The sequence below is a fragment of the Penicillium digitatum genome, chromosome 4, assembly GCF_016767815.1.
Source record: "Penicillium digitatum chromosome 4, complete sequence".
NCBI classification, from domain to species: domain Eukaryota; kingdom Fungi; phylum Ascomycota; class Eurotiomycetes; order Eurotiales; family Aspergillaceae; genus Penicillium; species Penicillium digitatum.
Genome location: NC_089387.1, coordinates 1,353,412 through 1,368,975, shown reverse-complemented (window position 1 = coordinate 1,368,975; position 15,564 = coordinate 1,353,412). Strand labels below are relative to the sequence as shown.

Below are 15,564 nucleotides of genomic sequence, written 5' to 3'. Positions count from 1 at the left end.
AAATTAATCCAATCGATCATTCATAAAATCATATTCTTCAAAGGGTATTTTGTACATCTGTTCCAGCAACGCCAAAAAAAAAGGAAAAAGGTCATGCCCGGCAGACAACCCCGTAGCTGATGCTAACGCACGATCTTGTAATTCCCCCCGTTAACAATCTCCAACTTGCCCTTCGAAACCATACCACCCAGAAACTCGCGCAACTCCTCGTTGCTGAATGGAAACCCACCAGGCACGGCTATCGTCAACATCATAACAATACGGGTCAGAGCCATAGGCCCTTGATTCGTGAGCATGCCCACAATAAACTGCCAGTGCACATTCATTTTCTCCATAGCAGCCGCCTCGGCGGATTCCTTTGCTGCTGCGGCGGCGGCTGCTTCGGCGGCTGCGGCTGCGTTGGCCGTATCGCCTGCTTCGCTGTCTGAGGCGTCGCTGACGTCGCCAGCTGCGTGCGCATAGTGTTCCTCATCTTCTGTGGGGAGAATTTCCAGCACGCGGAAGGTGTCACGGTGAACCTCAGTCAGGATGCGCTTGCTGACCCAGAAGAGACAGGCACTACGTACGAGGGGAAGTGTCATCTCAAGCTCGTCGGCGAGTTCCGGGATTGTTCTTGTGGCAGGTTCGTTCGAGTCTGACTGGAAGGCATAGATTACAGTTGCTTGCCAGGTTGTCACTTCGTCTTTGAAGGTGTGGTTCTCTAACTCCAGCTCGACGGTGACCTGCCCCAAGGCGTTACGCCACATGAGCTTACGCGAGTCCTTGCGCCTTTCGAAGCAAGCCGCGTACCGCTCTTGCAGTTTAGTGATTTCATCGGGAACCTTGAATTCTTGTTCCTGGAACTCCGGCCAGAAGAAGCGTGATAGGATCTTGGCGTGGAGTTTTCCGACGCCCGCTTGCTTCCGATTTCCGGAAAAGATCTGATCATTCCGCATGGTGAGGTCGAGACGTCGCGAGTCGGCGATATCTTTCAGCATCACCTCGCATGCCTGTAGTGCCGAATCCCCGAATCGGACTTTCAGGAGCTCTAGTACAGTAATCTCTTGGTCGTAGTTCTGGCGTTTCTGGATGAGGCGGCCCGCGAGAAGCGTCTGCATTTCTTTCACGAAGGTCTCTTTAGAGTCGAACAAGCTAACCAGACTGTCAATGACATCTACACTCTTCGACTTTCTGTAGTCGGGAGCGGCATCCACTGGATCGGGCATCCAGTACAAATCGTCATAGTCGAGCTCACTCATGTTGTTTTGCATGGAATGCTGGTGGACCTTGGTCAGCTCTGCCGCCAGCTCTGACAAGGTGTCGCCGGTAGCTGTCGGGCCATCGGCTGCCGCGGGGTCTGCCAATAGACCACTAACAATCACTTTGACGGTGTCGTCGCGGTCTCGCAAGTATCGCCGGATCGGTCGAGCGATACGGTCTAGCAGAACACCCTTGGGGTCCAAGATATGGAATGCTCGAATGATCGAAATGTAAACCTGCAAGATCTCGACTGTAGAAGCACCGGGATGCAACAAGCGCTGGAGCAAATTAGCAGAAAAGAAACTCGTCACATATAATCGTGCTCCAGACGAGCAGTTTGTGAAACGTCGCAGATCCTCCACAGCCCCGCCGCTTGCAGGCCAATCAACAACCACATCAAAGAGCTCACTAACTCGCAGCTTTCCCAGCCGGGCGATACCCATCGCTCGCCACTTTTCTACGTCACGGAAGCCCACTTCTATTGCCCCGGATTGGGCTCCCGCGGGGTCAGAGTGGATGATGGCCAGGACCTGCACAGCGAGCCGTGCATAGACATTTTCAACCCATTGTTCTAGGTGCTGCGGCGCAGTCGAGGGCGAGTCCCATTCACCGGCGTACGCGGCACGGATAAAGTCTCCCATCATGATGTTCATCACATTGGCAAACACCTTCTGGGCCTGGTCGCCGCCAAGCCCGACCAGCTGTAGCGCATTGAGAAACGCCAAAAGTCGATCCCGTGCAATGGTTACGGAGCCATCTTCGCCCTCAACCATCATATGTGCCTGGACTTCGGGTAATTCTTGCCTCCATTCTTTGTATGAGACCGAGTATGCCCGTTCCATCTCCGTGCCATCGAGACTCATTCTGTCCACATCGGAATCTTCGTCCAGGGTATCAATGCCTAAAATGATCACAGCATCTTTCGTAAGCTCTCTGGCGAGAAGCGGTGAAATCTTCTTCCATGGTAGACTGTATTGAACGACCGTATTAAAGGTACGCTGTAGTTGAGCCAAGAACCCTCCTTGGTGTGGAGTAGCTATCAACGGAAGTAGGTAGTGCACGACGGGAGCAAGATAAATTCGACGCGCAAGCTGTAAGCAGTTCACGATCGTCCGGAGCAGACCATCTTCTTCGGGGGACTTCAACAGCTACAAGACCGTTAGCACGGACAGGCCAACCAAATTCAAAATGACGTGTAGCATCCATACCTTAAATAGCCCAGTCCGAATGTTGACCAAAAAATGCCTCCGAATATCATTCCCATACCATTCAAACAACGACCATGGAGAGATTCGCATAAGATACTCCAGCGCCTCGGCCGTCTCCCTCGACGGAGGGCTGAGCCGGTTCCATTCTTTCAACACCTGACTTCCATCGGTGTCCCGAGAGTTGTAAAGCAACTCGAAGCCAAGATTAGGCACTGATAGAAACTCTTTCGCCGTCTGCTGTGCCTGGTTAAACGTGTCGTCCTCTGGGGATGCAGCGTCCGTCGATCCCCCAATCGTCGCGAATGAGGTTGATTGCGAGTCTGCTTTAAAAGTCGACGCGGAGTCGGCTGATTCTAGAAATGATTCGACTGGTGTATGTTCGCGTTGGGACCCCGAGGTCGACTTTTGCGTATGAGCTTCAAGCGACGCGGGGGAGAAGACGGAGACGCAGACGCGCCTACGTCCCACATTGAGGGGTACGGTGGAGAGCATTTTGATCAAGGGACATCGGGCATTGTGAGAGGCAGCTCGCTGACGTTTTTTTTTTTCTCTTATGGTTGCTGCTTCAGTCGCGTTCTCCAATGGTTGGCTCTGTTATGTTGCGATAGGAGTTCAATGTTTGGATTGCATGGAGGTCACGTGGATGCTTTGAAGCTTCAACTCTACCCGGTTAGTTTACTCTGGTTTTTGTACGGTCGACGGAATAGACGTGAATGTTAGTGTTAGTGGATGTATTCAGAGAGAAGAAGAATCTTCAGTTCCTAACAAAATCAAAACCAAGCGCGAGCTGCTGTAAATTGCGCCATCTACATCTTGTGGGGTATCGCTCCGAAATAGGCAGACAAGAGGGCATTGCGTATATACGAATGCAAATCCAAAATCCAACTCAAATTCCAGCCAAGGCACGCAAAGGTCGCCATAGAGTCTGTATCACTATAAATGCGTCCTACATTCATTCGTTGAGAGGTCCGGGACCTGGCAAGCATGCAGTGTCCAACTGTGTTCCGCCGAGGCGACGGTGTGGAGGTCTCAAAGCAAAATGTGTGTGTGTGTCCTCAAGTGCCAGGTATCCCTCATGACTGAGTATCATCAACCTTTTCCCATTCACTATCCGTGCTTCCATACCCGGACCCCTCACCACACATGCTGAGCCGCTTCTTAGGATCGCGCACTGTGGGCAGCAACCCGGACGTTGCACTCCCGGTCGCGACAGCAATAGACTTCTCATCTGTCTTCTTGGAATCAAGGGCCTCGGTCTCCGTTTCGCTATCGGCGTTTTCTCCAACAGCGGGACTCTTCCGCGTCTTCGCGTCCTCTTTTTTTTCTTTCTCGGCCTCCTGCGCCTGCTGGGCAAGTCGCACCTCGACGGCGAACCAGTTGATAGACCACCATAATCCAGCGCTGATGATCGATAGGGCGACGAAGTGAACGCTATAGGTGGCTAAGAGGAGGGCGAAAAAGAGAAGCTGGAGGGCGGCGAAGGTGACGTTGGTCGCGAGCAGAAGGGTTGGTGTAGGTCCTGGGGTGAAGATGCTAGACCACAGGTCCTCCATAAAGGAAGCCATGATTTTCAAAATGAAGTGGGAAATCCGAAGGTCGCAGGTTGTGAGGTGGGGTCAGGAACTGGAATCCGTGGGGGAGAGATAGGCGGAATGGACACCGCTCAGGTATGTCTTTGGGATAAATCGGTTTGTAGTCACTTGACTTCCCAACTGCATGGCTTCAATTGCCCAAAAATGCTCAAAAATGCCCGAACTGCCCGGTGAAGTTGGCAAATTTCGTCATCTGAAGCATCCCGTGTGATGAACTAACTGTAGTGATCCCTATAAAACTACTTCAACAGTCTCTCTATGGGCATGAATAGAAAGGACTTGTCTATGGCTCAAATGGCTCAAAAACGGATCTACTTTCCCCTACACAAGTCTGTCTATCTTCCGTGACATGACCTGTATGCATCCTTAGTATACGTGCGCAGTCTGACCAGAAACATAGTTGGGCCTTTTCTTTCTCAAAGGCCGAGTACCCAAGAGAAAGTTGAAACATCCATGAATACCAATGGCCACGAAGGGACGTGCTATTCTGTTTCTTCTCTGTGTTTCCCCCACAATCGCAATCGTGTCGATCTTGCTCAACCCCTGCTGGCTGAATCGTTTACTACTCCCTCCTCTACCCCGACTTGCATCTCATACCTTTGCCCTCATTGGCTTTTCTGACCGGGGATCCCCCCTGGCTTCAGATCAGCCCCGATTCACGGAGGGAACAACCCTTGTGTACTATCCTAGGGTAACTGGGGAAACTGGGTGTAATCATTGGAGGGCTTCCGGGGCAGGGGTTTAAATATCAGAGCGTCTGCTACTTCAATCGAGAAAATTAATCTTCGAGTTTCTTCAATCTTCATTCAAAATGGCTGATAGCATCCCCGCTATAAAAAAACCATCGGGTCTAGCGGTAGAAAGCTTCTCTCACCCTGCCATCGACATTGCCTCAGACCGCGAGCCCTATGGCCCACCCGGTCTGCGAGGTCTAGTAGCCAACCCGTTTGTGGTTCTTTGTGCCGCCTGCTCAACACTGGGTGGTTTACTTTTTGGCTATGACCAAGGTGTCATATCGGTTATTCTAGTCATGGACCAGTTCTTGACGGAATTCCCGCGGATTGACGAGGGGAATCCGGGCTCAGGCTTTGCGAAAGGACTGTTGACGGCGATGATTGAGCTGGGAGCTTTGATTGGTGCTCTCAACCAGGGCTGGATTGCCGACAAGATCTCGCGACGGTATTCAATTCTCGTCGCTGTTGCTATATTCACTATTGGCTCTGTGCTGCAAACTGCTGCCTCTGGCTATCCTATGTTGACGGTGGCTCGGCTGATTGGTGGTGTCGGAATCGGAATGTTGTCTATGGTTGCACCATTGTATATTTTCGAAATCAGTGTGTCCTCTTATTCGTAGAGGGGTTTTTTTCCCCCTCCTTTCTCACACATGTGATCTAAATACTGATTTTAATTCTATCCTAATAGGTCCACCCGAGTGCCGGGGAACCCTCTTGGTTCTCGAAGAATGGTGCATTGTGCTCGGCATTGTGATTGCCTTTTGGATGACCTATGGCACACAATACATGGTCGGCGAATGGTCCTGGCGCCTCCCTTTCCTGCTCCAGTTAATTCCGGGCTTTGTACTCGCTGCTGGAGTTTACGCTCTTCCATTCTCACCCCGTTGGCTGGCTTCAAAGGGCCGTGACGAGGAAGCCCTTGACAGTCTTTGCAGACTCCGTACGCTGCCAGCATCTGACAGACGGGTTCGCCAGGAGCTTATGGATATCCAAGCCGAAGTGCGCTTCCACCAGCAATTGAACAGAGAAAACCATCCAGATCTGCAAGATAGCGGTAGAAAGAACTCCATTCTGCAAGAGCTTTCGTCGTGGACCGATTGCTTCAGGAAGGGCTGCTGGCGCCGTACTCACATTGGCATTGGACTGGGATTCTTCCAACAGGTGAGAGTTCTTTGTGTGTAGAGAAAAGTGAGCCATACTGATCATAAGGATAGTTCATCGGTATCAACGCTCTCATTTACTACTCTCCAACCATCTTTGCGACGATGGGTCTTGACACAAGCATGCAACTTATCATGTCCGGCGTTCTTAACGTTGTGCAGTTGGTGGGTGTCACCAGCAGCATCTGGACCATGGATGTTGTTGGTCGCCGCAAGTTGCTCCTAAGTGGTGCAGCTCTCATGGCTATCTCTCACATCATTATTGCTGCTTTGTTCGGGATCTACTCCGTGGATTGGCCATCCCACAAAGCAGAAGGTTGGACAAGTGTGGCCTTCCTACTGTTCTACATGCTTGCCTTTGGGGCTACCTGGGGTCCTATCCCGTGGGTGATGCCTTCCAGTATTTAACTTTCTCCTTTTCTCCTGTTAATGCCTAATCTGACATGGCCAGAAATCTTCCCTTCTTCCCTTCGCGCCAAGGGTGTTGCTCTTTCAACTTGCTCCAACTGGCTCAACAACTTCGTCGTTGTAAGTTTCTCGTTACCATTATCTGGTCACTCGGTGTGTAAAGTATGCTGCTTATTTTTGTAGGGTCTCATCACCCCGCCTCTCGTCCAAGGCACCGGATACGGTGCCTACGTCTTTTTCGCCATCTTTTGCTTGCTCGCCGGAGTGTGGACCTACTTCTTTGTACCAGAAACCAGAGGTCGAACTCTCGAGCAGATGGATCGTGTATTCAAAGACAAGGCTAGCAAAGAAGAAAAGATGAAGAGGCGTGTTATCATGGCCGAACTGATTCGTGCCCAGTATGAGAATGCACATCACGAGTTTGCCTGAACTAATCTTTCTTGCCATGAAAATAAGCATTAAACACTAGCGCACACCCTTACAGACTCATTAGCTGGCCTTACTTGGCATTAACGAAGAAATTCTACGACAACATAACTTGCACGCGTGAAGAACAGATAATCGATCCCCCACTCGGTACCAACTTGGTCCGACTAGATCCGTGAAAGCATAATCTTAATAGCAACAACCCTGAATTTTGACATAGTACATGTTGTGTGTACTGCGACATTCTAGGAGATTGTCTATGCAACTTTAACATATCAGTCTCTATGCAAAGAGAGTAAAATTACTTTTGTCCTAGTTCACAAGCTAAAGCCTTTTTGTACACCAAAACATAGAGAATCCCATCTCGCAAAACTGTTTCCTGATGATTAATTTCTTCAAGTGATATTGAAGAGATGCTCTCAACTTTGTTGAGCATCAACGGTTTCGAAAATTGATTTGAACGGTATGGATTCCATCAACCACGGCGAGTCCCGACAGAGATCGAGTTTAGAGATGGGGTTAGTGTTTTCAACTGTGACCCACTTGGAGTGGCCCATGCAACATAAGCTTATACTCAAAAAAAAAGTGACATTTCAAAGGTTGGCCAAATTAACCTTAGTGCTAAACTTAACAGCCATGGTATCTCCTGTAACCTCTTTGTTCTCCCTTAAACACCACAAATGGCAGATGTGCGTACAGAATGCAAGCCAAGATAAGATCACAAAACACCGTGACGCGCCTTGAAAATGGATACTTTTTCATCGTAAAATAAAATCTCCTGTAGCCGGTACCGAATCCGTGAGGCACTCTGTTCTTCGTCGGGTTCGGTGTCGTAGTCATCCAGGTCACTGGAAATGAGCTCTGTGTCAGCTGCCCCGGAGCCGTCTTCGTTGGAATCATCGCTGTCTTCATCGGATGCGTGGTTGGGATTAGCCCAGCCTTCATCCTCATCCTCGCTGTGCGTCGGAGAAGGATCAATCGCAGGGTGGTCGTCGAAATCTAGTGGGTTATCGTCATGTCTGGCTTCAAGAATTTGGTAGCATTTGACGTGGAGACCGATGTAGGCGATCTTCAGCTCCGGACGTATGCTGACGATATCCAAAACTTGCAGCGCAAGCTCTTTCAAGTCGCGGTGGACGACATGGCGAATGTGTGATAGATACAAGGCACGAAGCTGGGGCATATTCGGCAATCTCTGGAGGAAGAAATGCTGCGAAGTCTTCATTAGCGCAAGTCCCTGAGGTCTGGTCGACAATTTCAGAAATAGTGGTCGCTCTCTTACCCAATCGCTATAGTGCATCGCCATTCCCAACTCTTTCAACTGCGGCATCTTTCCACTTGTGACAAATGAAACCATGTCGTGGTTGAAAATCCACTTGTGCCATCGCGTTCCTGAATATCCGGTGCCAATTATACGGTCAGTGGCGTCAATCAACACCTGTTGCAGACTTTGTCTGTGCTTTCGCAGAATATGCCTGTAAATGGCGTCGATCTGCACAGCAGATTCGTGACCTGGGGCTTCATGCAAATAAACACTTTCCAATGTATTTGGAGCCAGCGCATCCTTGATAAACAGCATAAGATAAGGCGAAACAGTGTCCGTACGAATTTGCTTCAGATTTAGCGAATATTCAGCTGAGCTGGCACTTGCTCGGTGCTCTGCATCCCGTGGGCGTTTTGTCGGCATCGTAGGAGGAGCATACTTGCGACGTAGAGCCCTCCACAGCTTTTCATGATCCTCGCATCGCATAATGGTGAGAGTAGTCACTCCAGTCCAGTCAATAGCCGGCAATAGTGTTGGCAAAGAAAGAGGTATGCGTTCCAGCTCGAGCACTTTAAGATGAAGTATCTCAGAGTCGGATTTATAGGAAGGTAGCGATGAGCGGGCACTCCGGTTAGGCAAACTAGAGCTTGGCGGGGACTTCTTGTCCTTAGTGGTGTTGGAAGACTGCTGCTCGCCATTTGTAGTCAATGAAACTATGCTCTTGGCAGAGGTTGGAGACTTGCTTATTGGACTCTCGGATGACAGCGACTTATCTTCAGGGGAGGCGATGACGGTATTGTCCTGCTTGTTGTCTAGATTCCGCCGCATCAAGATGCCAAGAACACCATCGGCTCTAGGCCAACTCGTTGAGCCTTCAGACTCCTTCCTACAAAGCAGCCACGCACTCATATGGGCCTTTTCGGCAATACCGATTCGGAGTTCGGACAGACGGTGGCGTGACCGATCAATGAGAAGTTCCAGCTCCTCCACATAGGCTGGTTCATCTATGTCAAGAACAGCTACGCTCTTGAGCGGAGGCAATACCGACAAGGAAGGATGTTCCACGTGTTTGTACTTTTGGAAGAGCCTCGTTGCCACTGCTGAAGAACTGCGCAAAGCATTCTCTGAATTGTCATGCCAGCGCACCCAAACACGCTCTAGGCGACAATCGTGTCCTGGCCGATCTGCTAATGACGCAAGCGCCAGCCAAATTTCACGGACCACTCCAGTCGGCATGTCCCAAATGAATGCTTCGAGATTCACCATCCGGGCAACTGCTAGGGCTACCAGCGTCCCTAGCATCTTACCCACTTCTTTGGTCACCGAGTATTCTTGTACCCAGCTGAGTGGGCCATTTCCAATAGAGAATGTGCGGGTATACTGTGCATAGTTATTGCCTCGTCTCGACTGGAACCGAACTCCGCTGCCCTTAGGGTTCGGGTCTGGCTGGTGGAGGTTACCGCAACCACAATTCAAACAGCTATATTTGACTTGGTCGGATGAAAACCGCGGCAGCCGATTGAATACATCCTCGCACATGACCAATGTGGAAAGACCATAAGACAGAGCATCCACCCCAGAGTAGTCATCTGTTGATGGGTTCAGCGACTCGGGCCAGACGATGTCAAAACGGGAGTACATGTGCGGAATAGCTAGGGAATGAAGAGCAGAGCAAGTAAGAGCGAGCGAAGTCAGGTCAGTCGTATGGGTCACCTATTGTACACCAGAACTGTAAGCTATCTATTCACGACTTGCGGGGAGAACCTGTGTTACCTCTTTAATGATTTCTTTCAAAATGTCCAAAGGCAAGTCCAGCAGCTGCAAAGGATTGCTATCCATTTGCTGTTCTGAAAGGGCTTGATTTGGGCCTTCGGTGCGGGGAAGTGTTGGAGTCGCATCCTGTTCGGAGGATTGATACAAGCCCTCTTGTTCCACGCGCCGCTTCCCCAAAGCCAGTGTCATATTTTGCTTGGCAGCGCCTTCAAGCTCCCTTGAAGCAGTGCTTGGGCTGGAAATTAAGTCCTCTTCATCCGATGGCAGGGCGACATCAGCGTTGGGCTTATCAGGCCAATCCAAGCTGGCGCCTGCCATTAGACAAGTGGGGATTCCTGTAAGATCACGGGGGTAGTAAGGCACGATGGGTTGGTGGCGAAGAACATTTCAAGCTAGAAGCTGAAGAGAAACACCCCCCTGGTTTTTTTCTGTTCAGATATGATTATTTTGCACAAAGACAGCCCAAGATGATGATAAAGGGAATCTGGGGTAACCTCCCTGGAGCTCCCGGGTGATCAACTGTTCCGTTACATAAGCAGTTGTGATGATTAACCAGGACGTGAAGAATATCTTTGCTATCTTCTTTAATGTTGCCTATAGATTGTGACGGAACGAAAAGGGAACCAATTTGCATTTTGTTTTCTGATTCTTAAGCAAATATTATAGAACTAGATCGAAAATTCTTTTTCCCCCAAAAACCAGCAGTGACAATAGTCAGTCTATAGCTGCCACCAACTGGAGTGGGGAGGTGACTCTAATCACTACCAACTCGTCCAATTCTTCCCAGATTTATTGCGGCACTAACACAGGCTAGGTGACTGAAAGCCTGTGGCGAGTTACCCATCTGCTCACCAGAAATAGCCACTTCTTCAGAAAACATTCCCAGGTGATTCGCGTAGGACAGGATGTTGTCAAAGTGCGAAAGCGCGAGTTTCCAGATATTTGGAATAGGCACATCATATTTAGCGGCCTATATTTCCAATTTCAACACTGGTTAGCATCCTTCAATTTGTTTCCTTTTTGGGGTGTAGTTCCAATAAACATACACGAGCCATGGCTTCAACAAGCCAGAAGGTGACCATGATGAAGGCACCCTCGCCTCCTGTCATACCTGTGCAACATGAGTCTTAGTAATTATCCTAGAGATTTGATAAGCCAAAAGTTGTAGGAGCACAGATGCCTACCATCATTGGCCTTCTGGTGGTCATATCGGAACACCATCTTGGCACTGGACAAACCCTCCTTCTCGGGGCTTTGCAAAATCCTTTTCAACGTGCTGATGAATCGCGGATCATTGGGCGCAACGAAGAAGACCAAGGGTGCAATCAAGATAGACGCATCTAGGACCTCAGTACTCTCATAACTCTGGCAGAAATGGCCACGCTCTTCGTTGTACCCCTTGGTCATGATTTCATCATACATCTCATCACGAACCCTGATCCAATCAAAGCGATCGGGGCATGGCAGGCTAGCACGCTTCTCCGCAAGGCGGATTCCGCGATCCAGAGCCACCCACATCATGATCTTCGAATAGATAAAGTTTTGAATCTGGCCACGCGATTCCCAAATGGACATATCCTTCTGGTTCCGAACACCGACGACGTAGTTGATCATACGCCGGATAGAATTCCATTGATCATAGGTGATGGGGTTTCCGTGCTTGTTGTACAGATAGATACTGTCCAACAATTCACCGTAAATGTCCAGCTGCGTGTGGAAAACGGCAGCATTGCCAATTCGAACAGGCTTGCTGCCTTTGTACCCTTCGAGGTGGTCCAGTTCCACCTCGGGGATATCGTACTCACCCCGGATCGTGAACATCAGCGGCAAGAAGGGCTTTTTGCTGTTGGGATCAAGGTCTTGGGAAGCATGCGGAAAGACTCGCTCGAAGATGAAGTTGACATACGCTTCCGCTTCTTGGCTGTATCCCATTTTGAGAAAGACGTACAACGTGAATGCTGTGTCACGCACCCAGGAGTACCGATAGTCCCAGTTTCTGGCGCCTCCCACATTTTCGGGGAGCGAGAAGGTGGGCGCCGCGATAATAGCACCCGTCGGTTTGTAAGTCAGCAGCTTCAGAATGAGGAGGCTGCGCTCGACTGTCTCTCGGTAATGACCACGGAAGGCACACTTGCGTGTCCAATCGGTCCAATAGTCAGAAGTTTCCTCTTCCATTTTCAAGAGGTAGGCTGCCATGGTGGCCGAGCTGGGAACAGCCTTTTCAGGACTGTGCAACACTAGATGAATAGTTTGACCCTCCGACAGACGGATCCAGGCTACAAATCCGCGGCCACGAAGACCGTCCCGTTCTTCCAGTTTCAAAGACGCTGAGGGGAAGCCAAGTTTATCTGGCTCCCGTGAATCGGCAAAGATTTCCAGTTGCAGCCGCTCTGTCTCACTCTCGAAGTGAACGGTCTGCAGCCGGTGCTTGGACAAGTCGTTTTCAAGCTTTGCACGGGTATTGTGCGACTCTCGGGCATAGTTAAAAGCCGGGAACAACTGCACCTGCAACTCCATCGAGCCACGGCTACACTCCAGCTTTCTGATCAGACCCGAGTGCTGCAGTCCAGACTTGAAGCGATTGGTGCCCGGTTCATTGCAGGGACAGTATCCTGACAACAACCGGGATGACTGCGCACCCTTCTTAGGTGTGACGGGGAAGTAGTCCAACAATGTCGCGACACCATCCTCGTTTGTCCACCTGGTTTCAAGCAGGTTGGAGTATGGAAGATACCGCTGCTTGCTGTGGGCATCCACCACCGTCTTGTAGGGCTTCACGGAGAAGAACCCTCCTTTTCTGTCGTCTAGCAGGCGACAGAAAACGGTGGGAGAGTCAAAGACTGGCCAGCACATGTAATCCAAGCTACCGGCCTTGCTGATCAGGGCACAGGTGTGCATGTCCCCTATCAGGCCATAGTCCTCAATGGCATTGTACAAAGGTTCACTCATGATGACAAGGCGAGCTAGATGGCAAAAAGATCCAGTGCCAGCTTAAAATACCGTGGAAGTTTTTAATAAAGATCCAATGCAATTTTTGCAGCATCGACCCAAAGAAGATGGAAGATGGACAAAAATAAGACAAAGATGATGAAGAAGAAGAAGAAGAAGAAGTGGAAGAAGAAGTGGAAACAGAGAGGTAGATACAATGCCTCACAATGTCACTTATCATCCGCATCCTCCGACATTTATCATTCCCGGAACTGATTGGAGACACCACGACATGATGATGATAATGGTTGGATCTGAGGTCATGGCTATGCCGAGTGGGTATAGGGCTTCTTCATTAGAGATAAACTTGGCGAGTTTGACCAGAGATAAGTTGTCGTTTCTTAAATAGACTCACATTGAGACTAGTAAATATCTAGCCTTTTCTGTCAACCACGAGCTGTGTCAAATCCGAGACCACCGAGTAATAAACCCCGATCAAGAGAGGTTGGGCTTTCACAAGTATCTCCCAGTCAAGGCCGGAGGTTTCAGTCCACCAATGAGAATCCGAACCGGAGAAGATTCCCCAGACCTCCTAAACCGTTCAAACCAGCAATCTCGGAAAAATTGAAACTTGAAATGGTGAGTTAGTGAAATAACGAAATAGCGAAACTATTCCACATATTCTTTTCCCACTTGACCCCGGATCGACCGGACAGTGGAGACCGATATAAAAAATGTGCAACCAATGAGAGGTGGCCAGGGAAAGGTGAGAAAGGAGAAGAGAGAGAAACCTGAAGGAAATAGAAACATCACCGCCCTTTAATTCCTAATTTTTGCCATTCCTTTGAACTGCTTTGAATTCAGGCCTTTTTTTGTTCTTCTCTCTTTTTTTCCCCCCATTTTTGTTTCAATTTCTTTTCTTCTTGGAGCTTTCACTTTGTTGGATAAACTTCCAAGGTTCTTCCCAGATCGATTCCTCCCCTCTTTGTTTCTTTGTCAGCATATTCCCCTGTCTACTCCCCGAGGCTTTTTGCTCTCGTGCATTTTCGTGTGACAAACTTATTCCGTCCACGTTAATGGAGATAAATCTCGCTTCCGATCTTTTACTTTCCACGTAACTGTCCCAGTTATTAGAATGGGGCTATCCGCCGGCGCCCACCACCGTCGGCGAAGCTCCATGCTTGCCGGGACAGGGCGAGCCTCACAACCGATTTTGACAGAGCGCAGAGAGGATATGCTCTGGTCGCATGGAGATGGAGGGAACCACAAACGCGAAGAACAGGAACCTTTGACCGCTGAAGATGACACTGATGCGTCCGATATCTTATCCGCTGCAGAGACTCTGGAGCTGGACCCGATGAGTTCGGATGATGATCAAGATGACGAGGAAACCGGACTCACATCACATCAAAAACGTCAGCGACGTCGACGACGAAAGCAGCGCCGCAAGCTGGATGCTCGAATCGCAGATGTCAAGGGCCAGGGTTCTATTCGTGAGATTCTGTCGGACAGAAACGTTGTCAAGAAGCTACTAATTAACGGCGGGCTGATCTTGCTGTGGTATCTCTTCTCGCTGTCTATTTCAATAGTGAGTGGTTCTTTGCACTCGTTTTGCAAGTCAAGAAGGTACTAACAATCGTTTTGTTTGCAGTACAACAAATGGATGTTCTCCGAGAGCGATATCGTCTTCCCTTTCCCTCTTTTTACAACGAGCTTACATATGGCTGTCCAATTCTCTCTCTCCGTTATAATCCTCTGGATCTTTCCATCGCTTCGTCCACAACAGCAGACAGGGTTTGCGGCTACATCTCCCATCGATGTGCCCGAGGAACCACAACCCCTCATCTCCAAGTTATTCTACTTCACTCGCCTCGTTCCGTGTGGTGCAGCAACCTCGCTTGACGTTGGTCTTGGAAATATGTCCTTGAAGTTCATCTCTCTTACTTTCTTAACTATGTGCAAATCGTCTGCACTTGCCTTCGTCCTATTATTCGCCTTCCTTTTCCGTCTTGAAACACCATCGACAAAATTAATCATCATCATTGCCACAATGACAGTAGGTGTTGTGATGATGGTCGCTGGCGAGACAGCGTTCAATGCGCTTGGTTTCGCACTCGTCATTGCTTCTGCGTTCTTTTCGGGCTTCCGATGGGGACTGACCCAAATTCTGTTGCTTCGCCACCCGGCTACTTCAAATCCATTCTCAACTCTCTTTCTCCTGACTCCCATCATGTTTCTTTCGCTTATCACCATCGCACTATCTATCGAAGGTCCTCATGAGATCTACCAAGGATACCTCGCGCTCGCCAGCAAAAATGGCAAACTATTTGGCTCTTTACTTCTGATTTTCCCTGGAGTACTTGCATTCTGCATGATTTCCTCGGAGTTTGCGCTTCTGAAGCGTTCCTCAGTTGTCACCCTGAGTATTTGCGGGATCTTCAAAGAAGTAGTCACAATCAGCGCCGCGGGCATTATCTTCCACGATAAGCTCACAACGGTCAATGCGACCGGTTTGGTCGTCACTATCAGCAGCATTGCAGCATACAACTACATGAAGATTGCAGGAATGCGCAGCGAGCTACCGGAAACTGACTCCTCGAGTCGCGAGTCGAGTCCTGCATCTGACACCGACGAAGGCGAGCATAGCAGTGGTGAACCGGGGGATTATCGCCGAGTTGCCCATCAGGAATCCAGCATCATTAGCTCTGCACCTGGTGGTTATCTCAACGATGACCACCAATCATTATCAGCCGGTGACTAACGGTGCTCATTCTGAGTGCGCACCAGTGGTGCCAGGCGCGGTCTCTCAATCTCGACTTCTATCATTCTAGG

At 49.6% G+C, this 15,564-nt stretch overlaps 6 protein-coding genes across 6 annotated transcripts; 2 read left to right on the top strand and 4 right to left on the bottom strand.

The window, feature by feature from the left end:
- Positions 1 to 122: 122 nt before the first annotated feature.
- On the bottom strand, positions 123 to 2,939 carry Pdw03_0457 (Anaphase-promoting complex subunit ApcB, putative; the record flags this gene model as incomplete). The annotated part of the gene is made up of 2 exons (XM_014674872.1): positions 123 to 2,387; positions 2,448 to 2,939. The coding sequence occupies 2 exons, from the start codon at positions 2,937 to 2,939 to the stop codon at positions 123 to 125; spliced, it is 2,757 nt and encodes a 918-aa protein (XP_014530358.1).
- Positions 2,940 to 3,520: 581 nt separating this feature from the next.
- Positions 3,521 to 4,012, bottom strand: Pdw03_0456 (ER membrane protein (Pkr1), putative; the record flags this gene model as incomplete). Its single annotated transcript, XM_014674873.1, has 1 exon — positions 3,521 to 4,012. One exon carries the CDS (start codon positions 4,010 to 4,012, stop codon positions 3,521 to 3,523), a length of 492 nt encoding a protein of 163 aa, XP_014530359.1.
- An 838-nt stretch (positions 4,013 to 4,850) lies between these two features.
- Positions 4,851 to 6,770, top strand: Pdw03_0455 (MFS monosaccharide transporter, putative; the record flags this gene model as incomplete). The annotated part of the gene is made up of 5 exons (XM_014674874.1): positions 4,851 to 5,373; positions 5,462 to 5,934; positions 5,988 to 6,333; positions 6,385 to 6,461; positions 6,525 to 6,770. The coding sequence occupies 5 exons, from the start codon at positions 4,851 to 4,853 to the stop codon at positions 6,768 to 6,770; spliced, it is 1,665 nt and encodes a 554-aa protein (XP_014530360.1).
- Positions 6,771 to 7,485: 715 nt separating this feature from the next.
- Pdw03_0454 (Six-hairpin glycosidase) lies at positions 7,486 to 10,122 on the bottom strand (the record flags this gene model as incomplete). The annotated part of the gene is made up of 3 exons (XM_066099605.1): positions 7,486 to 7,977; positions 8,050 to 9,744; positions 9,805 to 10,122. 3 exons carry the CDS (start codon positions 10,120 to 10,122, stop codon positions 7,486 to 7,488), a joined length of 2,505 nt encoding a protein of 834 aa, XP_065957332.1.
- Positions 10,123 to 10,558: 436 nt separating this feature from the next.
- Pdw03_0453 (Six-hairpin glycosidase-like) lies at positions 10,559 to 12,753 on the bottom strand (the record flags this gene model as incomplete). Its single annotated transcript, XM_014674875.2, has 3 exons — positions 10,559 to 10,774; positions 10,851 to 10,915; positions 10,989 to 12,753. The coding sequence occupies 3 exons, from the start codon at positions 12,751 to 12,753 to the stop codon at positions 10,559 to 10,561; spliced, it is 2,046 nt and encodes a 681-aa protein (XP_014530361.2).
- Positions 12,754 to 13,867: 1,114 nt separating this feature from the next.
- On the top strand, positions 13,868 to 15,493 carry Pdw03_0452 (Nucleotide-sugar transporter, putative; the record flags this gene model as incomplete). Its single annotated transcript, XM_014674876.1, has 2 exons — positions 13,868 to 14,320; positions 14,384 to 15,493. 2 exons carry the CDS (start codon positions 13,868 to 13,870, stop codon positions 15,491 to 15,493), a joined length of 1,563 nt encoding a protein of 520 aa, XP_014530362.1.
- Positions 15,494 to 15,564: the final 71 nt, after the last annotated feature.